The sequence below is a fragment of the Gossypium raimondii genome, chromosome 5 (assembly GCF_025698545.1).
Source record: "Gossypium raimondii isolate GPD5lz chromosome 5, ASM2569854v1, whole genome shotgun sequence".
Classification (NCBI taxonomy): Eukaryota; Viridiplantae; Streptophyta; class Magnoliopsida; order Malvales; family Malvaceae; genus Gossypium; species Gossypium raimondii.
This window is the reverse complement of record NC_068569.1, coordinates 6,846,280-6,869,095: the sequence shown is the minus strand read 5'-3', so window position 1 is coordinate 6,869,095 and position 22,816 is coordinate 6,846,280. Positions and strand designations below refer to the sequence as shown.

Genomic DNA, 22,816 nt, shown 5'->3' with positions numbered 1-22,816 from the left:
TTAATCTTTCAAGTGTCTTTTCTTTCGTATATTTAAAGTTCTCGGACATATCCAACTATGTGCGTTGGATACATCTGCCACTGCCAGGATGTTTCAATCAAAATCACTTGGTATTGATTTAGCAAAACTGAAAACCCTACAAACACGGGCCCTCTTTAATATTTAAAGCTCTCCAGTCGTTGAACGTTGTCACAGTGGAGAAAACTCCTGTGTTTCTTATGTTAAAAATGAAGAAAGCTACAACATTCAGTTCATGATGCAATGCAATTAGAACATTAACTTCACTTCAAGGTAAATGGAATTTTTGGTATATATATATATATATATATAAATTTGACTATATATTTGCAGTTCTACTTTATGTATATCCTAGTATTGTCCATATGTTCAAGATTACAGTATCTGACTGCTTACATTGATTCATGGAAGAGTTTCAGCTTTTTTCTACGGTGAAAGTTAGTGTAACTGTTTGCTGTCCTCGAACTGATGGTTTCTAGGTGTGTCAATATTGTTATATTGCCTCATTTTGCCACTTCATTGCTATCATTTTCCTTGGTGTTGACAGCCTTGACTTCGGGTTCTTTCGGTTTTGATGCTTCTGTGGCGATCTTGTGGTCTATTGATATGCCTGTCGTTGCAGTGCTATCTACTCCTGAGATGCTTTCACTAATGGCCTTGTTGAGATTCTCCTCCCTTGATTGTGAGGCATCTGAGAGACGTTCTTGACCGCTCAATTTTTGTGTATCTCCGCCATTTTTGATGTTGTTCGAGCTGTTACTTTCTCCTTTTGAAGTTGATAGTCCAGCATTGGCTTCAGCTTTGGTTAATGTTGCGGATTCATGTTTGGTATCTTTATCAGATCCTGCACTAGTTGCCCCACTGGTCTTTGATGGTTCCACGACAGCCTTTTGCCTACTTAATATTTGGTGCTGACCCTCACCATCAAGAACAGGGTTCGAGCTCTCAATGTTGGTTACCTTATTGGTTAACGAGTCTTTCACATTGCAAACACGATCAACTTCTGCTGCGGACTTCAGGAAAGGGTTGCAACTCAAAGTCAGTAAAGGATGGACGAATAATAAAACTAGCTAACCATTAAATAGAGCTAAATAGATAGGAAAACGGATGAAAAAATTGTTGGTTTTGATAGAACTAACGACAAACGGGCTTAGCACCTCATTAGATTACAACATAGCTAGTTGATATAAGATTTTCATTTATTACCAAAAGATGTGCCAATGACATTCTATGAATGAGAAACATGCATGAGAAACAATGACCTAATGTTAAAATTACTAAAACAAAAACTGAAGATACTGTATTGTTGTTGCAGTTGGGTGCCAAGATTAAAAAGTGGGATTACCTTTTCTCTCACCATGGTTTTAGGGTCATCTGTTTTAGCATTTCCTTCTTTTGATTTTGATGAATCAGTTCTAGTGTTGTGTTCAATCAGTTTTTCTGATCCTCCAAGATGCTCAATAGAATCAAAATTACTTTCACCAGATGTTTTTGATAGTTCTTCCGTGTCCTCTGAACTTGTCAAAGTTTTAGATTCATCTTTACTGGATTTTAAGGAACCGTCATTGCCTTGTGTGCCTTCTAAGACAAGTTCATTCATATTATGGGCAGTGCTACCATCAGTTCTCTTCTTTGTCACGCAAGACGATTCCTGTTCAAGTTTAGGTAAATATGTGGGTCAGAACATGCTGAAAAGTGTATGTTAAGATACTATGCAGACATGTATACGAGTGTAGAGTTCGGTGAATGGATGAGATGGCAAAACAAAATGGAAAAAGTACTTATCTATAAATTCATAAGCCTAATACGTTATTTATGAATTCAAGATCTTTGAGATGCATTAAAAGATGAAAATGAGTCATAGATACTCTCATACTGACCTCTGATGTTGCAGGACCGGAATTACTGGATGAGTCCTGTATTGAATTCTCAGCCAACCGCTGTGTACTTCGGGGCATGTTAAAAGTTGAGTTCTCATGTGGTTGATTGTCTGCTGAATTTTCCCTCACTATGTCTTCTGTAACAGATCCTGGCCAATCTGTTTGTCTTCGTTGCTCAATGTCTGATACAGGTATTTGATCTGCCAGGATATTTTGTGGTAACACAGATCTCGGAGAGGCACCTGAGCTGAGATAAGTTTGCTCAAGCTCCAATCTTCGATTTGGAGCCACTGCAATAGAACCTCCTAATCTTTGTTCCACTCCAGAAACATTATCCTCCAGAATATTTTGATTAACCCCACTAGCTGGAATAGATTCCAACTCATCTATGCTTTGAACAGCATTTGGCGCATTCCCAGTATTATACTCAATTAAGTTTTGAGCATCTTCTTCAAAATGCTTTGAAGGTTGGTATTTTCTTTGAACAGAACTCGGTGCATCCCCAGTGCCATGCTTAGTTGATTTGCAAGTACCTTCTTCAATATACTTTGAAGGTTGGTTTTCCTCCATCTTCTTTTCAGATTCTACAGTTCGTTTATACTCATAAGATGTTTCTTTGTTTCCATGCTTGTAACCGCTTGAATCTAAATTAATTGCGTCATCTGGTTTTCCCATCTCTCCTAAAGCTGCAGGTTCATTCAATGCTTGGGCCCCATTGGCTTTGGTTTCAGATGATTTCGGCTCTAAACTGTTAGCATCTCCTTGAGTTATCGGCTTCACATTACAAATGATGTTCTCTTCCGTAGGCTTCTGTTGAGGATCAATAAATTGCTGTGGAATAAATAGCCAAAAGTAACTGTAGATTAATTTAACGCCATTTTACTGGTATTTAGAAATCAAAAGCAAATGAAGGTAAAAGAAATGTCTTTACATCCACAATGAGATGGTAAATTTGCACATACAGAAGTAAGCCTAAGTTCACATTGTTATTTTTGCTTTATTTTACTATTTATGTTACTTGGATTTGACTTGGGATGACGAAGTATATATCCAACATTAGCATATACTCAAATTCTGTTAAGTTCTTTCATATATTTGGAGGATCATACCCCCGTATTAGTGTGTCGCAAACATGTTTCAAAGAATACATTTATTTTTGGAGAAATAAAGAGTTTGGGCAATATAATTTATATTCTCAATACCTCAGAATAGTAGTGAAATAACTAACTGACCTCTGGCTTCTGGAAACAAGACTCGGAAGGTGAATGAATGACTGACTTCCCCCTTAACTGCACCGGTTTTCCTGGATTTTCAGGTGATAATTTATCTGAAACATTGGAAGCCTTTTCCAGTTCAGATGGAGAGATTGAAGCAATTGGTTCCTCAGGTTTCTTGTTTAAACCAGAAACCTTCACTTCAACAGAATCCTCTTCAATAATATCATCTAGTTCTCTCAGTTTTTCTTGATTTGCCTCTTTTGATAAGTTAAATGAACCTCCCCACAGTTCTTCATTGTCAGAATTTATATCCCTTTCAACATCCCCATCATATGTAACTGAACCTTCTACGGGTGAACTGGTTCCATCAGTTGATAATGTAGTTGACCCGACTTCTGAAACCTCAACTTGCAAGTCAGAAGCTATGGAACAGTTTCGAGTATGACTCTGTCGCCTATATGTATTGTAAAACAAATTAAACTCAGTCCTACGCGGAGATGGGCTGGAATCAAAAGGAAGCTTGGTCACAGCTTTCCCCTTGGGAGGAATTGAAAGATTAAAAGCCTTTCGGACTTGATTAGTACACAGTGACAGAGGTTTTGCTGTTTGATCTAGGCCTGACTCAGAGTCATCAGATGAAGATGCTGAGTAGCAGGAATCATTGTTTTTAGTTGAATCTATCTCCACTCTCATTTCACTTCCACTCAGATCATGAGGGTTTTCATTAGTTTCTCCTATTTCAGTCTTATCATTGGCACTTTCTGTAATCTCTTCACTTTTCTCTTCCAATGAGTTAATTGTGTCATTGTTAATGGACTCTTCCAGCTCAATAAGATCAATGTCACTTCCAAAACCACGGGAATTATTCTGGTGGTGACCTCCTTCATCATCTGAGAAAAGTGTATGTGTTAAATAATTCCATTAGATAAAAACACACTTCAAAAAGAGAAAAAAAGGAATATTCTATACATAATTTGGAGTAGGCTGGCACAATCAAACTATTGTCCAATTCCCTTTAGCTAGTTTAAAATCTTCAAGTTTTTGGATAAGTAAAGCAAGAAACTATTAATATTGAGGATCTTATAACTTAGGAAGAAAAGGATTTGGGTAATGGAAAATATGCTGAAATTTCTTTTTGTCTTACCTGCCTTTCTGAATCTATCAACTGCTGGACCCCCTACAAGCCTTTTCTCAGCACTATAGTAGGGATTAAACGGATCATTAATAGAATCTTGAGTGGTTTCGAATGTAAACAAAGGTCCATGGTGGAAGCTCTCGTGCCTGCAGAAAAGCATATCCCTTTGGTTGACAGCCATGAACTCTTGTTGGAAACTATCACCCGTAAGATTTGGTTTTTCTTCAAATGGATCATAAGGTAAGTCAAATGGATTCTGTGTAGGCAACAAGATGGAAGGAGCAGAACCAGGCATTTGTAACACTTCTTCATTAGCATGATTTGAACAACCAAGAATGTTGTTTTTAACTATTAGAATGGGAGCAATATGATTATGGGGAACAATACCCTTGTCCATCAGGCTTTTCTCAATTGCCATTTTGAACATCTTTCTTGCTCTACGTTTTGCAATCAAACTTTCCAGCCTTTTGTTTCTTTCCGCCTCGGTTAACCCGAGATCCATTAGATGCTTCTCATCATCCTTTGTCCATTCCACTGCCTTATCTCGATCTTCCCGCACTTTTATCTCCTTCACATCTTTCCTTTTTTCCAATCTTTCTTTCTCAACCTCACCACCACCACCACCACCACCAACAGGACTTTTACCTGATTGCCCTCCAAAGCTATCACCTGACACGCTATGAGGTTTCAGAGTCTCGTTATCAAGGAGCGATTTCGGGTCATTAAGTGCTTGATCATTTCGCTTCTCGTTCTGGGAAGAACTCTCTCCGTGTTCCACATTAGAACTTCCTTTCACATTTAAGGACCTCGAATTTTCTTCCAATAAATTGGATTTATCAGACAGAATATCATTAATACCACTCCCAAAAAGCAAGTTACTATCCGGACTATCGTTTCTATCCCATTGTAGGACTTCCTTTCGAGCATTTCGTCGAACACTTTTCTGGGGTCGTAATGAAGGGACTTTTGATCTATTTACATCTGCAGATGATCTCTCCTCGCTGTCTTTCTTATGAACCATTTGGACTTCCGGACGTTTGGTTTTCCAATAAAATCGGATTGAAATTGCAGTGCAGATAAAAATCGGCGAAGAATACATCAAAATGTAGAAATAAGAAGGAAAACATACATACACGAAGAGAACAAAGATAAAAAACCCTGCCACAACTGGATATCTTCTTACAAATTTATAACTACAACTTCCAGAAAATCTAATGATTTTCCAGACAAAATTTTGAATAACCTTTACATTGAAACTCATTTTTTTCAGAAATCAAACCAATAAAAACAACAAAACTGGGCATAAATAATCAACTGTACCCCCCAACTCAAACTCGAAGAAATTCAGCTCAAACTTGAATTTCCAACACAAAGAAAAAAAATTCATAGTTTTCTTCTTTTTTGTGTTGAGGGAAAATAGGAAAAATGTAAAAGAGAGGTGAGGAGTGATTTTGGATTTCAAATGCTCCATTTTAGAACTTCGTTTGCCATTTCTTTTCTCCCCTACCCTTGAATTATGGGATAATATAGGACAAAATAGAAAACGGGTATAGGTAAGAAAATATGGTAGTTAATTATGTGGTCTAATTTAGCCATATGACCTTGGATTTCTACACAATTACTTAACCCACCTGTATCTTTTTCTTTTATCTATTTCCTAGTTTCTGATTTCATCACCATTGTATTGTTTCTTGAATGATTATGTGTTAAATGTTAATCATGACTAGAGGTGTTCATGGGCCGGGCGGCCCGGCCCGCCCGAAATATGGGAGGGTTTGGGTAAAAATATAGGCCCGAAATATGGGCTTGGGCAAAAAAATGAGGCCCGTTTAGAAAACGGGCCGGGCCTCGGGTACCACTTTTTGGCCCGGCCCGGCCCGATATAATAAATATATTTATTTTTTAAATTTTAAAATATTTTTTACATACTTTTTAATTTTTTTAATTTTAAAATATTTTTAAAAAACTTTTTTTAATTTTTTTAATTTTAAAATATTTTTAAAATATTTTTTTATTTTTTTTAATTTTAAAATATTTTTAAAATATATTTTTTTAATTTTTTTAAAATTTTTAAAATAAAAATGGGCCGGGCCGGGCCCGGGCTTATGATTTTTTTCCCGGGCCGGGCCGAAATTTTTTTATGAACCCGGTCCGACCCGGCTCATGAGCACCTCTAATCATGACCTTCACTTTGATGTATATATATTCTTTTGGTCAAAATGATCATTTGAACCCCTATTTTTTAGTTGGGATCCAAAGTTTTTAAATTAAAAAATATTAATTTTTTTAAGGTAAATTACACAATTAGTCACTAAACTATTGATAAGTTTTCGTTTTGGTCACTAAACTATTCAAATGTTTTCATTTAAGTTACGGAGTTGTTAAATTTAGTGCTATATGACTTTCTCTATTCGCACTACCTGCTCCAATTGAAAGTTCTCTTTCCTATTCTCCTTTACACTTCAATTTTTATCATGAAACAACTTTGGACGTCAAGAATCTATTAATCGAAATTCAAATAGTTTTTTTCTTCGGTCTCCAACATTGATCATTAGATCAACTTAGATCCAAATTATGTTCTACTTATTAATAGGTGTTGATCCACCATATCAATTGTCGAATCATCATTCAGAGCTCGCTGGCAAAACTTTAAAAAAAAAAACTTAATAGCCCAGTGATTTAAATAAAAAATTTTGAATAGTTTTGTGACTTAAATGAAATTCTCGAATAGTTTAACGACAAAATTGTAACTTTTTTAGTTAAATGACCAAAACAAAAATTTACCAATAATTTAATGACTATATATATATTTAACTATGTTTCAAAGATTTTGTCTGTTACTACACGACCCTTGACACTTAAATTGCCTTTTCCAAAGGAACCAATAAGCTCCGTTGACGGAAAAAGACCATTTGGGGCTAGCCTCGAGACGGTTTTACCAATCCCGCCCAAGAAAGAGATTTGCCTCTTTAGAAGTATGTTAGGAGTGGTCCCATCCAAAGGACTGCCACTCTGCCCAAGATCTCATTCCATTAACCCAAGTTGAAAGAGGAAGAGAATTATTATCATTCTTTACATTACTAAGTTGTAAACCCAACAAATTAGTGTCTCCCAGCAATTGTTTGCACTCTATATTTGGACTTTGTTGCATATGTTTCTGCCATGAATAACCCCCTTCAAAATTATGCAATCTAAAAAACTTTGTCTCCACCACCTTGAAAGTTTCAGATTATATTATTTGGTACATTAGTACATGTTAGTTGAATATTTTAATCTCATAAACAAATTTAAATACGATCACGTGTTTTTCTAATTCTCAAATTTTTAATTTTACTATAGATATGTATCTGATTTTGAAGTCTAAAACCATCACTATAGCATACCAAATTATTATTATTATTATTATTATTATTATTATATATATCACTAATTCTACTTATATAAATCCAATTTCATCACTATCTTATTACAACTCAAACCATCAAAGCAAAACATACATTTATAACTTTTGAATTACTAAAACCTTCTCCTCACCGTTATGTTAAAGAGTGATCCATTGTAAAATATTATATTTAACTTATATTATTATTTAGATGTATAATTAAATTAGTGTTACGATTCCACTCAACACTAATTAATAGTGGAACCACGTAAAGTGTTATGGGGTCAATTGAGCCCATAAAAATAAAAATAAAACTACTTATGTTTTTCTAAAAAATATTACATGATTGATGAATTTACCCTACAAAATATTTGAAATTGATTCCATAAAAATTGATCTTTGTAAAAATTTGAAAATAGCTTATCAAAATTTTCGAAAATAATTATTTTATAAAACAAATTATTTCATATAAAATAAAATAATTCTCCCCACCCACTAAAACCCAAAAATTTTGTATATTCTTTCAACCCTCATCACTTTTCTCTCAAATTTCTTTTATTCTCTCACACGCTCCAAAATTTTTATAAATTAAGTGTTTAATATTTCAATACTTTCATGTAAGTCTCTTAGCTGGTGACAACTCTTTCTCTTTTTTTTTTCCCCAAGTTTCATTGATTCGTGTCTAGAATATTAAGATTGTAGCTTTTCTTGTGATCGATTAGAATTTTTATATAATATTTAGTTTTTTATTTATTGAATAATTTTGGAATTTTGATTTTGTATGAGATTCCTAAGATTGTGATTGAGACCTTGGTTAATATAAATATTTGAAGAAATTATGATTGGTTGTATTTATAATCTTTAATTTCTTGAATATTGACTAGAAATCTAGCATTTTATTTAGAAATTATTGTTTCTTGTGTGATTATTGTGATTAAAAATTTAATATATTGTATTCTCACGAGAACGATAAAACACTTAAGTAACTTTTATTTTTATGAATGAAATTTACTAATTGTATTTGTGAACATCTTTATGTGTTTAAAGTTTAGATTTATTTGTTCTAAATGTTTAACAAGAATGAAAAAATATTGTAAAAGAAAATTTACTATTAAAGTAGAGGAAGAACAACAAGAAAAAATATTATACATTAATTCATATGACTTTTATAAACATTCCGACAATTCAAATTTTCTAATTTTGTCCCTGATACCAATCCAATCAAAACAATTATCAAAATGACCTTTATAAAAATATTTTTGTCTTTTCTTGTTTTCAACTAAAGTTTAAAAAAATATTTTTGTACAATATTATTACACAAATTGTTTCACCCACATTATAATGATAATACCATTATAAACAATTATAATAATGCATTCAATATTCTTAATATGGTATATAATTCACAATTTAAACTATTTTTATTTTAATTTCAGATATGTTATATATTAGTTATTATTACCAATTTCAAATCTTAAAGAAAATTTAAATATTGAAATGTTAAGAATATTAAATGTTACTCACAATTTAAACTAAATTTTTATTTTAATTTCGTACATATTACCCATGTGCTATTAGTATTAATTTTAAACTTTATGTTTGATTATTTATTATAGATTATTTTTCTATTTTTTATTTATATGTTATTATTTACTATATGCTACTTTTAAACACATAAATACATCTTAAATATATGATTTCTAAATGCATGTGTAATAATATAATTTAATTGAATGTTTCAAATTGAACTTAAAGACTTTTTGATAATCGGTTGGAAAAAACTCAGCCAATTGGAATTTAAAAATAGATACAAAAATAACTCTGGGATAAAACCAAAAGTAAAAAGGACTAATAAAAAAAAAAACAGAAATTCATTTTATTAAGTATGATTGGAAAGGGAACCCAAATTTATCCTATATAAAAGCCCAAAAAAAAAAAACCTAAAAAATTTCCAAAGCTACGGCCCTAATTAAACCAAGCGTGTGGTTACCCATCATTGCCAAACATGAGGTCACCGCACTATCTTCGTTACCTCCAATCCAATCACTCCACGTGTTAAATATAATAGAATCATATTTGTAATCCTGGACAAGCCCAATCTTTTCTATACCCTATTCTGCCATTGTCCTGTAACCCCCAAAACGGTTAAATCCCACCGTTTCCTCTAATCCGACGGCTCCAAGTTTTCCATAATTATCAATTTATCTCTTCCGCAAAGTCAGTCTCTACGAAATTCTGCACGTAAAAACGTGACCTAAAAAAACGAAAGATAAATGCATATAAATATTTCCTATTTTCGATTTAGATTTTGAAATTTATTCTTTTCCTTTTCCTGATTTTCTAGGGTTTCCCAAATGTCATTGATTGAATTTCTACGACCGACGACCATAGCAATCCAAAGTAAGTGTAGCAGAAATTCTTACTGTAATCTTCTTTATATACATGGCTTAAACTTAAGCTCCAATCGGTTTAAGGTTTCGCTACAAAACAGGAATCGTTTCATCTCCGATTCAATTACTTTCCCTCTACGTAACGTCCTCGTTTTGAGGAACCACGATAGATTCAATCTGTATGGAGGAGGTAGATTAAGGTTCAAAGAAAGCAAAATTTTGGCTAATTGTACAGATAACAACGATTCGAACGATAGTTCCAGTGACAAAAATGAAAGCGAAGGCGGGCAAGGAGTGAAGCAGAAACAAAACACGACAAATTCTGGCAGTTCTACCAATCAGAGACGAGAAAAGAGCGGGAAAAGCGAGCTTTGGTGGTCCAAAGGAAAGAAATGGCAGTGGCAACCGATAATTCAAGCTCAAGAAATTGGTGTTTTGCTTTTACAGTTGGGTATTGTTATGTTCGTTATGCGGTTGCTCCGACCAGGGATTCCGTTACCCGGGTCCGAGCCCAGGACCCCAACAACTTTCATCAGCGTTCCTTACAGTGAGTTTTTAAATAAGATTAATAGTAATCAAGTTCAAAAGGTGGAGGTTGATGGGGTTCATGTAATGTTTAAACTGAAGAATGAAGGGAATGTTCAAGAGTGTGAAACTAGTGGTGTTAGTAATAGTGTGTTTCAAGATTCGGACTCATTGCTGAGGAGTGTGGCGCCAACGAAGAGAATTGTGTATACAACCATACGGCCTAGTGATATCAAGGCCCCATATGAAAAGATGTTGGAAAATGATGTGGAGTTTGGGTCTCCTGATAAGCGGTCTGGCGGCTTCTTCAACTCTGCATTGGTAAGTTGATTTTTTTCTTTGTTGTTATGAAGTTGAGTGACACTAGTTTAATTCGCTTGCGCTTTGAAGCTTTTTGAGTATGGTTAACGGTAGCTGGATGAATTGTCTGGGTTATGCCGGGGGAACTGGTTCATTGTCGTAAGATGCTGGCTGGATACATTGCAATTTAGATTTAGTTGAGGGTATCTTCTCTTGCTTTCATTGGCCTTGACTAGGTATCTCAGGTAGTAATCTGATGCCTGTACTAGTGGGAATCTTATTCCCTATTGAGGTGGCGGGAATGTAACAGTATTAGTTGGTCCAACTAAGGTTGGCTATGATTTGGGGAAAAAGATATCTTCAGTCACTCAAAAGTTGACAGATTAAAAGAAAATTAACGGAGATTCCTCATGGTGGCACCAGAAAGGATATTTACAAACAATTGGATGTCTTATACACATCAAGTCATCAACTACCTAGAAACAAAATGTCTTTCTCTATTCCTGAAACCAAATATACCAAAGTATCAGTTTGCTCGATGATGACTAGTGAAGGAGGATATTTATAATGAAATGTTGTCTCAAAAAATGGCTAACATTGTCATAGCCTTGATTAAACTGCAAGTTTGGCTTCAAATATGCCTAAAGATTGGTTGTCAGAGCGTAGATGATAGGCAGTTTTCCCGAAGTTCCTAAACTTGTAAATAGATGGTAACCTTAACATGGTGTGGTGTAACCCCCCCAACTCTCTAAATCATGTATTATTATATATCTAAAGCATGAAGTTTTAAATATCTGACCTCCTCTCTTTTGCAGATAGCTTTGTTTTATGTTGCTGTCCTTGCAGGACTTCTCCACCGGTTCCCCGTGAGCTTTTCTCAGGTTTATATTTTCTTGCGAGTTATATGAATGCCTTGCCTAAGATGCATTGATATGTTCTGATTTGAATCATACATGTATGCAGAACACAGCTGGTCAGATCAGGAATCGCAAGTCTGGGGTTTCTTCGATTTCAAAAGTGCCTGAACAAGGTGAAATAGTCACTTTTGCTGATGTTGCAGGTGTTGATGAGGCCAAGGAGGAGCTAGAAGAAATTGTGGTATATCAAATATTCCTCTACTTCATATGCTACCAGCAACTGATATTTTGTAGTAAATGCTTTTATGATTTCTAGTTGTCTTTATATGGTTATGTTTACTGCACAGGAATTTCTTAGGAATCCAGACAGATATATACAGCTTGGTGCTCGTCCGCCTCGAGGAGTTCTCCTGGTGAGTAGATCGTAAGAAAACTTTACTTCATGATGATGTTGAAGCTTTTATTCTGTAGAAATCATGCCTTATTTGCAAAACATTATTAATCTTCAGAAATTGGGTTGTACTTGCCGGTTCCGTCTCTTATTCTTTAGAATACCTTCTCTGCTGAAAACTTTGGTTCTCTAAATGCTTTCTACTTGTCAGTCTTGTTATGATAAGCTCAATAAGTTTATACTTGGAATTCAACATGTTCAATGTCTCCACACAGTGCTTAGATGCTAGGAGCATGTGATGGTTTCTTTGCATCGGTACCTTCTTATATAAAAATGGAAATAAAGTTGGTTTTTATGGTTTTATTTGTGTTATAGGTAGGTCTTCCTGGGACAGGTAAGACTCTTCTAGCAAAAGCTGTGGCTGGTGAAGCAGAAGTTCCATTCATAAGTTGTTCTGCCAGTGAGTTTGTAGAGTTGTATGTTGGCATGGGTGCATCTCGAGTTAGAGATCTCTTTGCTCGAGCAAAGAAGGTGGCACCATCAATAATTTTTATTGATGAGGTCAGTCTATGAGTCTTATCATTTTGCTGGAACTGTCTGTTCAACTTATAGATTTCCAGTAGAATTTTCTGATACCTCTCATTTTGCACAGATAGATGCTGTGGCTAAAAGTCGCGATGGTAAATTTCGCATTGTTAGCAATGACGAACGAGAGCAAACCTTGAACCAATTGCTCACAGTAAGTTCCCTCTGTAATTGTTTTCCTGCTGTGTGGTTCTCTTGGCCTTAGATCTCTGAACCTTGTAGTTTGGGTCTGCATTGTAGGAGATGGATGGATTTGACAGTAATTCCGCTGTGATTGTTCTTGGAGCTACAAATCGTTCTGATGTCTTGGACCCTGCACTTCGGCGACCTGGGAGATTTGATCGTGTTGTTATGGTCTGTATGGAGCATTGTATTTAGTTAACTCTCTAGATGTCGGAATCTGTTATATAAACCAGCTCCTTGTTGCTAACTATTATCTCAAAGATATCATGTCTCATATGATTTCCAGGTAGAGACTCCTGATAGGATTGGCAGAGAATCTATTTTGAAAGTACATGTTTCTAAGAAGGATATTCCCCTTGGGGAAGATGTTGATCTTTGTCACATTGCCTCCATGACTACTGGTTTTACCGGGTATTTTCTCTTTTAATTTGCCATATTTAAATGACACTGCTTGCTCATCCTTCTTTCTTGTTGATGGGGAGGAAATAAGCGTGTCATCTTTTATAATATGCAGGGCTGACCTTGCGAATCTGGTAAATGAAGCTGCCTTGCTTGCTGGAAGAAATAACAAAATTATTGTAGAGAGAATTGATTTCATTCAGGCAGTAGAGCGATCGATAGCTGTAACTCTCTCTCTCTCTCTCTCTCTCTCATCTCTCTTGTGTCTCTCCTAGAACAACTTTGTTAGTGTATTTCTTACAGGTTTCTGCCATTATCATTTATTCATATTTTGAAGAATTTATTTAAAAATTTCTTTGCCATGAAAGTTCTATCCTGTGATGCAATTTTCTCAAGTCTTGTTTTTGGCTTTAGTTATCGGTTTTATTGTATACCACACATGTTTTAGTAATTACCATTTGAACAAAATGCAAATTGATAACTAAAAGGAGCTATTATGTTTTCATGCAATGCATTTATATTACTTTTGCACTTTCTGGTGAGACTTTCATGCAATGCATTTATATTATGATTATACATTGGATTGCAAATTGAGTGACACAAAGAACTAAATTTGTTAGGGCATAGAGAAGAAAACTGCCAAATTAAAGGGAAGTGAGAAGGCTGTCGTTGCAAGGCATGAAGCTGGTCATGCGGTAGTAGGTACAGCTGTTGCTAACCTTCTTCCTGGACAGCCACGTGTTGAGGTAAATTATGACAATATTTACTGAACGTTCTCAATTTATTTCTTTATTTGCATGCCCCTGTTATCTCAGTATGAAATATGGAAATGATAAAAGAAAATTATGAAGTTTGAATGGAATCTCATCCTGCGGCTGTGTAGGGTTACTACATACATGCACTGCCCATGTCGTGTACCATAGATGGTGACAGTGCAATCATTTTTATCAGGTTTTTATTTAGGAGGGGATTGTGTGTATTTATCTATTGCCCTTCTTAGTTGTTAGTTTCTCTGTTTTTAATGCTTGGGAAGTTCAGGCAAGACCTTGAGACTGTAAAATGCTGACCAATTGGTTCTCCATGATTTCCGTTTATGGATGTCAAAACCGGATAATCTAGAATGCGGTTTCTGAGATTAAATATTTGGAACATGTTAATGGACCCCTTTTTTATGGTTTTGGGAGTTGGAAATCATAATGTTTGTAAATAATACCATCTTCACCAACATCAGCATACGATGAAAATTTCAGGCAATAATCCTAAACATAAAAATGAAACCTGAGTATTAGGTTCTTTACATGTTATACAATTATTCTTTCTTTTGGTATGTGTGGAGGTTCACTTGGCCTTCTGCCACACTGGGAACTTTGATTTATAAGGTTCAACTCATTATTGTTGGGTTGTTCCATGGATACTCGATTGTCCTAGAATGAAATTACATTATCCTAGTTTCTTTTGTTCACATGAAATTGGTAATCAATTGACTCCTTTGTGTTTGCAGAAACTGAGCATATTGCCAAGATCTGGGGGAGCACTGGGCTTTACTTACACGCCTCCTACCAATGAGGATAGATATTTACTCTTCATTGACGAATTACGTGGCCGTTTGGTTACCCTCCTTGGTGGGCGTGCTGCAGAGGAATTTGTCTACTGTGGTCGTGTTTCTACTGGTGCACTTGATGATATTAGGCGAGCAACAGACATGGCATACAAGGCAGTAGCTGAATATGGTCTAAATCAGACTATAGGTCCTCTGTCTTTAGCTACCGTGTCTGGTGGAGGCATGGATGAATCTGGGGGGTCAGCTCCTTGGGGACGTGATCAGGTCCAATTTTACTCTTCAATAAATTTAATTTTAGTACTTTATTTTGGTTTTCAATTCCTGCACTATCTATATCAAAGACTGATCCAGAACATACAGGGACATCTAGTTGATCTTGTTCAAAGAGAGGTGAGAGCATTATTACAGTCTGCACTAGAAGTAGCCCTTTCTGTTGTTCGTGCTAATCCAACTGTTTTAGAAGGGCTTGGTGCCCACCTGGAAGGTAATCTGCTGCATCCTGTTCTTTTTTCATTTCTATGTGGTATATGTTCCTTGTTTTGTTGTGGGCATTGCATCTTTTTCATATCCTAGTTTACCATAACATCCACAATCTTAAACTTTTGAATCTAGTTGTGAAGTAGTTGTTCCGTATCCTTATAAAGGAGAAAAGAGAATAAATTATTACTTCATATACTTGCTTTTTATTCAGAAAATGAGAAAGTTGAAGGTGAAGAGCTGCAAGAATGGTTGAAATTGGTTGTTGCACCGGAGGAACTAACAGTCTTCATCGCTGGCAAGCAAAAGTCTCTTCTGCCAGTGCAAGCAGGCTCTGGATAAGCAGTTTTGCACATTTCTCTTCACCATATTGAGCACAATACAGTGTCAACTGCAGCTTTCTTAATGCTTTGAACCATGTCAGTGAGCATGTCGTGGTTACCATCATCATCTCCCCTGAAATTTTTGTATATTCCAACAAGGTGAATTTTAGCCTTTTTTGTTTTTTCAACACTACCAAGTTTTTTCATTGTTTTTATTCTCATGGCACCCAGAAGAAACGTAGATAAAGTGGTAAGGCTGAAGATCTACTTCCTTGTGATCACTTTCAAGCTTGTCTCCGCCATCCTTGACATTATGTCTATATCCAGGTTGGTCTCCAACGTCTGTTATGTTGTACATTGACTATTATTTCCATGGAAAAAAGGTATAGGTAGTGGCAAGTGTAACAGTACTTGAGTTGTACACATAATTATTGTGTGAAATATAAGATTATTGCAGATAAAACAAGCTGCGTTCAAAAATGTTGTCTTTAGAGCATTGTACATATTTCGCCACAAACAAACAATACATGGTGTTTACAAATAATTTTTCCGACGTGGAACCTGAGAAATTGTGTACTCAAATGTCAAATATGTACTTGGTACTCTTACATATCCGAATCTGGACACATAATATCTAATAGGAATCAATGGAATGCAGGCATGGCAGCTTATATATCTGTTCTGTTGATTTCCTCATCCTCTTCGGTCTACTGTTACAATGATAGTTTCTATGTGAATTGTTAGAATTCATTATAATGGAGAACCATTTCTGGATTATTTATCTGTTGCTTTCTGAATTTGCTACTTAAAAAACGGTTGGGTCGCAAAGCCAACTTCATATTGTATATACGGAATCTAGACTAAAATTGGGCAATGTTGATTTCATCCAAGAAATAAATAAATAAATAAATAAATAAATAAATAATTATTTTATTTTTTAACGTACACGGATGTCTAATCTATATTTTTTAAAATAAAAAATAAATTGTAACTCGAATATTATTTTAACGATAATTTATTTCACTAATCGCCTTTTTAAGTTTGATCTCTTTCATCATTGTAGGATTATTTATAAATAAAATAAAATTCATCATCTTATCATATCATATTTTTAAGTAGAAAATTTATATTCGAAACTGCAAAGTGTTAGTCTCATGGATATTTGATAAAGAATGACATGTTTGAAATCCAAAGATCAACAGTATCTCTAAGGCAAAACTTAATGGAAATTATCATATATATTCCTTTAATTCGAAATAATCCTGAGCTATACTAGAAAAGAAAATTTTGCAATTAAATGAAGAAAAATATTTATTTACTTTTCAGCAAAACCGTCCAACTAAAAGGCGATTCTCAGTCAAACTTATTTATTTATTTAATTGTTGGAAGAAAAAAAGGAAATGGTTTATCCTTTTTTTGAATTAAGTAAAACCAGCTCAGCAACTCGAGGAAAGAGTTGAACTTCTAATCAGAATCCATAACCCTTGATTTCGAAGAGCCAATCTGCTATTAGGGGTCCCTTTACCAGAATCAAATTTCAACAGCCTTGGATTCATGGCAAGCGAGCAGAACCAAATTTATCACGAAAGGCAAAGATTACAATTTTGCCTCTTACATTCCCTTAACAATCTCTTCCAGGTACCTTCTCTCTCTCTCTTTTCTAGTATGTTCTTGAAAATGGGTTTTCGTCAATAATTTGTAATATTTTGTTTCAATTCAGCAAAAGGATGCATTCACTCGAGCCACTTTGAATTCTATAGCTGAAAGACTCGTTCTTGATGACCCAGAAAAGGAAATTTGGACACCCTTTTCTTTAGTCTTCAAGCCTCACCATAATTCAGTTACTGGCAACTATGATATAAATGTTCTAATGGCTGCACTTGAAGGGAGAGGGAAGACTGTGATTTGGCATGATGGTCGAAATGGGGCTTCGGCTATCGACCTTAATGATGGATTGTTGATGGGAATCGTGGTTAATGTTCCTGTTAGACGCTATGGTGGGCTTTGGAAAAGTAGGCATTGGATTGCAGTGAGAAAGATCGATGGAGTTTGGTACAATTTGGACAGTGATCTTCAGGCACCTCACTGTTTTAAGGATTGTGGAGAAGTTAGGGAATTCTTGAATTTTATCATCAATCATGATGGCCAGGTTTTGCTTGTAAAAAAATGATAATACACAATGAGCTTTCTTCACTCTGAATTATTTGGAAATTGGAATGTAAACCTTGAAAAGCTGTGTATTAATTTTGTACTTTTGAAAGATTAAGATGCAGTTTACTGGAGAAATTCAATGCATTTACTTTTATTGATCTGTTTATGCTTTTTTTTGCTGAAAAACCAATGATGATGAGTAATGGATGTTTGGTTCTGGAACATCTTGTTTGAAGAAATTGTAATGACAGTTGAAGAGGACGTGAGAGGAGACATTGATGTGATGATTTTGCAATTATATATTTGTCATTGAACCATATTTGACTATGATCTTAAGTTTTGGTGCTAAATCGCTGTTGGTACAACAGTCTAATAGAATTGTACTTCAAATTAGACTATGTTCCTGGTTTGGATTGTGTGTCACTTTTAGAAGGAAATCTGATTAAAAGCATAGAACATATGTGCAGACCTTGAGAGCAAATTGCAAAATTTACTGCTGTATACTCCCTTGGCCTCAAAACAGATGGTTGAAGATTATTACATTATAGAATCCCACATCAGCTGGAATTTGATTAATTGAAAGTGCTTAATTTTTCAGTGAGCTAGCTTTTTTTTTTTTTTTTGTGAATGTGGCTTTATATTTAATCGTTTGGTTATCTGCTAGTTGTCGCATAGTGCTTCAAATCTGACAGGATCGAAATAGGAAAAAGTAGCTAAGAGTTGGCAAACCAGAAAAACAAAATGAAATGAAAAAGGAAGTGCCTAGGCAACACGTTTTAAGAAGTCTTAGTTAGTGTGTTGCATCATTGCATGAGTCTATTCCTATGCCTGCCCTTTTCTGGTTAACCTATAATCCCATCACATGGACTTTCAGCCTTTACTCATCTTTCCTCACTCTCATCATTTGTGATCTGGTTTCCTTCTATCCTCAAGCATAGGTATACCGGTACCTGCTTCAGCTTTGCTTTATGCCTAAACTTGTGGCCACTTGGTTGAGTGGTTAATTTATAATCTCGAGAAAATGGAAGGGATTGCAGATCTTGGGATTCGAATTTCAGAGTTCAAACTTATCTAATATCTTATCTAATATCGCACTTTTTAAAAAATAGTAGAGCCTTCATTCGATAAACTAAACTCGGGGTTCATCAAGAACCTTATTTTAGGAACGACCATCGAACTCTAGAGGAGCTACACCATCATGAGATCAACCTGGAATGGTAATCACTAAAGCCTGATAGAATCTTCTCATTCATGCATCAAGATAGCCAAGAAGTGTAGGGTTTTTTAATTCACCACTAACAAATATTCCACTACTTTAGTCTTGACAAATAATCTAACACTAATTGGTTTTCGGTTATTAGAAATCTGAGTGGACTTGAAATGATGACAGCAATTTGCATTTACCAGAAATTAGGCTTAATTCGGTGCTTCTGAATTCCAAACTACATAAATCAGTGAAACCTTGTGAAAGAAAAGGAAGTAGGAAGATTCTATGTTGGTCCAGCTTTCAGCATAGCATTTTATACCCGTTAGTTACACTTCCATCTTCAACTCCATCAAGCTTAATAATCTTTTAACTTAATGAATGCTTTTGCATCCAATATTTGAACTGAGAAAGATAATTTCTAAAAGTACAGATGTAAATATAACCTAAAATCAATCAATTAATTGTAGATGAAAATACTGAAGCTAAATATATAAATCACAAATAAAACATAAGATTTAACACTTTTAACATTTCTTTTTGGCATTTGAGATAATCATAATGCTACATTGTAATCATGGTGCATCTTTTGTCATGTCTAATCATACTTTATCCTTTCTTAATGAATTATGTATTTGTCTAAAGGGTTTGGGGGGTTGGGAAATTGAAGCCTGTTATGTCTTTAGCACATCTGGTTTTCTATGGCTTTGTAATTTTCTTTCTATCCAACTTTCACGTCTATTTTGTTAGATTTTGGTCCATCCCATTCAATTGATGGAACATGTGTATACAACAGATTGGAAATAAAGAAAAAGGTTGCAGTTATTATGATTGAAATCTATAAATAATGGTTATTTGAACTAATGTCAAAGATTTACCGAAAGGTTATCTCATCTAAAACTTCTTTTTCTAAAGGGAAGAATTAAACTTAAGAAAATAGCACAAGGGTCCCTTAGAAAAAAGAATATCCAGTTTAAATATGCCCACCTCTTTTTCCCTATGTGAAACATCCCTTTTAGAGATTCCAATTGGAAAAGAGCAGTGGATAATCATAGAAAACTCAAAGGAGGCTACCCTAACTTGTGCTTTGTTTTTATTTTATTTTATATCCTTTTCCTCTCATCTAAAAGCTTATTGCCAACTTCTTTGAACATGTTTTTTTTAATGGATACCATGATTTGATGTTGGTATATAGCCCCTCGTGTGTGTATATAAGAACTCCAGGTCCCCGCCAAATATAGAGGACAATGATGGCTATTCATCTTTCATTTGTAGCCTTGCATAGAGGCCCTTCTTTTTAACTTTATTATGATGTTAGCCTTTTGAAAACCAAAAACTACCGTTCATACATACATAGAATTTGATCCCAAAGGCCAGAAGTATGAGAACCCTAATCACTTAATTCGAAATAGTTCCATCAACTTGGAATCAAAATGCTTAAAACTAATATAAAATAACGTGCAATCTTTAGGGATATCTGACCCTTTTTTCTTTGTATAACAAGACTTCAGCTTAATTCTTCCAAAGTAACCCACCATTTGAGCCTAAGAGTTAGTGGCGCACTTATACCTTAACTCAAATTTGGCCCAGCAGCCTGGTTGAGTGCTTGCAAACTTTAATTCAAATGTTGCTTGCAATATTTACTGTTTTGCTCTATCTTAGGCTTGGGTGTAAGTGTCCAATGCGAATACATGAAGGGTCGTGTGAGTCTTAATATGTATCGAATGTGTACTTTAAGAAAAAAAGAAAAAAAAGAGTCAAAGCAACATAGCTTGAACCTAGATTCTTTTCTTTGATCATTTATCATCATCATGCTTCCCAGGGCATATAAAATGGAAAAATGAAAAAAAAAAGCAAATTTCAGATAGTATCCCATTTAAGAAAAGTTACAAAAGGAAAGTCCATGATTTTGATTCTGATTACAAAAATCTTTTCACTATTAAGTGTTGGGTCATATTTATTCATAACTCTTTATTATTTTTTTAATTGCTTTCTCCCCCTTGCTTAGACCTTTTATATTTGTCAAGCTCTCCCATCCACACCACACCCCATTTTCCATCATCTGCTTTAGCTTCAACTCTATAACCAAATTACCCTTTTCTCTCAAAGTGCAGCTAACTGAAGAAGATGGCAACTAAAGGGATCAACAAAACCACTCAAAAGGAAAACAACAAGCCAAATGGTTCCATTTTGCAGAATTCTAATGATACCATGGCTGCCGAGAACATAAGTGCTATCAGGAGTTGTGGCTTCATGCGATGCAGATCATCGGAATTTTCGCCGGTAAGGTTTTTCAAACACCTCGGTGGCAAAGCAGCAAAAGGTTTACATGTGGCAGTGGTATCCATGAGAATTAGGCCTTCCCATAAGGTTTCTTCTTCTTCATTAGGAAGACCGAAACCATTTGAAACTCCTGTTGATTCTCATAGAAATGCTGCCATTGAAGACTGCATCGAATTTATCAACTCTTCTGCTTCTTTGCCTAGATCAAATTCTGTTTCTGCTTCATAATTCTCACTGAACTCTGTAGTTCATGAAGATATTAAGCAACATATTCCTAGAAGTTACATGTACATTATCGTTTTCTTTCCAGATGATCAAAGTAAAGGCTTGTTTAATTTACTTATGAAAAACAATGGAGTATCTTATATGTATTATCTCTTTGGTTTGGTTTATCCTACTGTGTACATTCTGTTGGAGGTGCATATTTCAGACAAGCTTACCAGCAAACTTGCTGTGTTTCATAGGTTTCCAAATCAGTCCAGTTCTAGCTATATTTTATTCGTCTCTACCACTTTTTTACCAAAAAAGCTTTCCAAATAAAGTTAATAGAATATTCAGAGAGGACCAGACTCGAACCAAGTGCAAAACACTTAAGTTGAGACAGCAATCACATGGTATGTTTTTCCAATACCACATGATATTAGAATTCTTAATTAGCTTTTTGACATAGACTTGGCTGAGAAGGAGAAGCTATGTTTTCTTCAAGGCAAATAGTCTATACCAACAGCAGGTGAATATGTTTGTGCTACTCTTTGTTGGTCCCGAGGGATGGAGGAGGCCAGGTTAGTCGAAAAACCAATATCAACATGCCAAGTTGTGTGACATACATCCTTATCCTTTGTCATTTGGCACCCAACAATCACAACCTACGTATCCATCACGTTCTTTTTCTAAAGCTTGATTTGAACGACTGTTTTGGACTTTGGATTTCACATCCTTACTGCATACTTTTGCATGAACTACATTTTGTTCTAAAGAAAAGAAATAATCTCCAGACAGCAAGATTTCAGCTAGTCAACTATGACAGAAATGAGTTAGGAATCAGATGTAATAGAATGTAACAAGATCGTAACAGATACAGATCATTGTTTGTTTTATACTTGCGGTTGCATGTGTGTATATATATCATAGAGTTAAACCTTACAACTACTCGGAAAGAGGGCCAATCATTGGGCCAAAAAGAACAAGGCCAATCATTATTTATCTTCTCAGTTTTCACCTAATCTTGTTTATTGCTCGGAAGCTATCCATTTCCCATCGGTCGAAATGGCTCCTTAATTTCTATAACCAGCGCCAGCTCTGGCTGTTTCTCTAACTTAATTGTAACATCATTTGTAATATGTTATATTCCTACGAGGCATGAACTTCATTGTCTTCAGGTTCATGCATTAACTATGTAAGAAAACAGAAACAGCAGTTCCTGTTTTAGTCACTGATGCATGAAAATGATGCCGTATACAGCTTGCTTTTTTGCAGATAAATTTTTTCATCAGATACAGTAAATCAAACATTCCAATGTTCTAAATCAAAAAAAACATAAATTAATCACTTGAAC

At 35.0% G+C, this 22,816-nt stretch overlaps 3 protein-coding genes across 4 annotated transcripts; 2 read left to right on the top strand and 1 right to left on the bottom strand.

The window, feature by feature from the left end:
* Nucleotides 1-285: 285 nt before the first annotated feature.
* Nucleotides 286-5,756, bottom strand: LOC105768709 (uncharacterized). The gene is made up of 5 exons (XM_012588819.2): nucleotides 4,260-5,756; nucleotides 3,131-4,005; nucleotides 1,899-2,729; nucleotides 1,364-1,669; nucleotides 286-1,031 (listed from the first exon to the last, which is right to left on the bottom strand). Exons 1-5 carry the CDS (start codon nucleotides 5,509-5,511, stop codon nucleotides 522-524), a joined length of 3,774 nt encoding a protein of 1,257 aa, XP_012444273.1. The 5' UTR covers nucleotides 5,512-5,756; the 3' UTR covers nucleotides 286-521.
* Nucleotides 5,757-9,888: 4,132 nt separating this feature from the next.
* LOC105768710 (ATP-dependent zinc metalloprotease FTSH 7, chloroplastic) lies at nucleotides 9,889-16,199 on the top strand. Of its 2 annotated transcripts, XR_001125894.2 has the most exons (14): nucleotides 9,889-10,868; nucleotides 11,663-11,728; nucleotides 11,811-11,945; nucleotides 12,052-12,117; nucleotides 12,471-12,656; nucleotides 12,748-12,834; nucleotides 12,921-13,034; nucleotides 13,150-13,274; nucleotides 13,378-13,486; nucleotides 13,883-14,008; nucleotides 14,764-15,087; nucleotides 15,184-15,307; nucleotides 15,515-15,782; nucleotides 15,855-16,199. XR_001125894.2 is itself a non-coding variant. In XM_052631605.1 (13 exons), the coding sequence occupies exons 1-13, from the start codon at nucleotides 9,987-9,989 to the stop codon at nucleotides 15,640-15,642; spliced, it is 2,472 nt and encodes an 823-aa protein (XP_052487565.1). In that variant the 5' UTR covers nucleotides 9,889-9,986; the 3' UTR covers nucleotides 15,643-16,199. The 2 variants fall into 2 exon arrangements, 1 of the variants encoding a protein (XP_052487565.1); XM_052631605.1 differs by having other exon boundaries at nucleotides 15,515-16,199.
* Nucleotides 16,200-16,862: 663 nt separating this feature from the next.
* On the top strand, nucleotides 16,863-21,708 carry LOC105768712 (josephin-like protein). The gene is made up of 3 exons (XM_052631540.1): nucleotides 16,863-17,261; nucleotides 17,344-17,790; nucleotides 21,097-21,708. The coding sequence occupies exons 1-3, from the start codon at nucleotides 17,178-17,180 to the stop codon at nucleotides 21,487-21,489; spliced, it is 924 nt and encodes a 307-aa protein (XP_052487500.1). The 5' UTR covers nucleotides 16,863-17,177; the 3' UTR covers nucleotides 21,490-21,708.
* The last annotated feature ends 1,108 nt before the right edge of the window (nucleotides 21,709-22,816 follow it).

What these genes read in the sequence shown, in the direction of transcription:
- LOC105768709 (XM_012588819.2), bottom strand. Translation starts at nt 5,511, where the DNA reads ATGAGTTTCAATGTAAAGGTTATTCAAAATTTTGTCTGGAAAATCATT. An exon ending in CCGGTCCTGCAACATCAGAG is followed by an intron (nt 1,670 to 1,898) that starts GTCAGTATGAGA and finishes AAACTTGAACAG; the next exon opens with GAATCGTCTTGCGTGACAAA. An exon ending in AAACCATGGTGAGAGAAAAG is followed by an intron (nt 1,032 to 1,363) that starts GTAATCCCACTT and finishes CCTTTCCTGAAG; the next exon opens with TCCGCAGCAGAAGTTGATCG.
- LOC105768710 (XM_052631605.1), top strand. Translation starts at nt 9,987, where the DNA reads ATGTCATTGATTGAATTTCTACGACCGACGACCATAGCAATCCAAAGT. An exon ending in CCTTGAACCAATTGCTCACA is followed by an intron (nt 12,835 to 12,920) that starts GTAAGTTCCCTC and finishes TCTGCATTGTAG; the next exon opens with GAGATGGATGGATTTGACAG. An exon ending in GATTTGATCGTGTTGTTATG is followed by an intron (nt 13,035 to 13,149) that starts GTCTGTATGGAG and finishes TATGATTTCCAG; the next exon opens with GTAGAGACTCCTGATAGGAT.
- LOC105768712 (XM_052631540.1), top strand. Translation starts at nt 17,178, where the DNA reads ATGGCAAGCGAGCAGAACCAAATTTATCACGAAAGGCAAAGATTACAA. An exon ending in CCCTTAACAATCTCTTCCAG is followed by an intron (nt 17,262 to 17,343) that starts GTACCTTCTCTC and finishes GTTTCAATTCAG; the next exon opens with CAAAAGGATGCATTCACTCG. An exon ending in AGGTTTTGCTTGTAAAAAAA is followed by an intron (nt 17,791 to 21,096) that starts TGATAATACACA and finishes AAGTGCAGCTAA; the next exon opens with CTGAAGAAGATGGCAACTAA.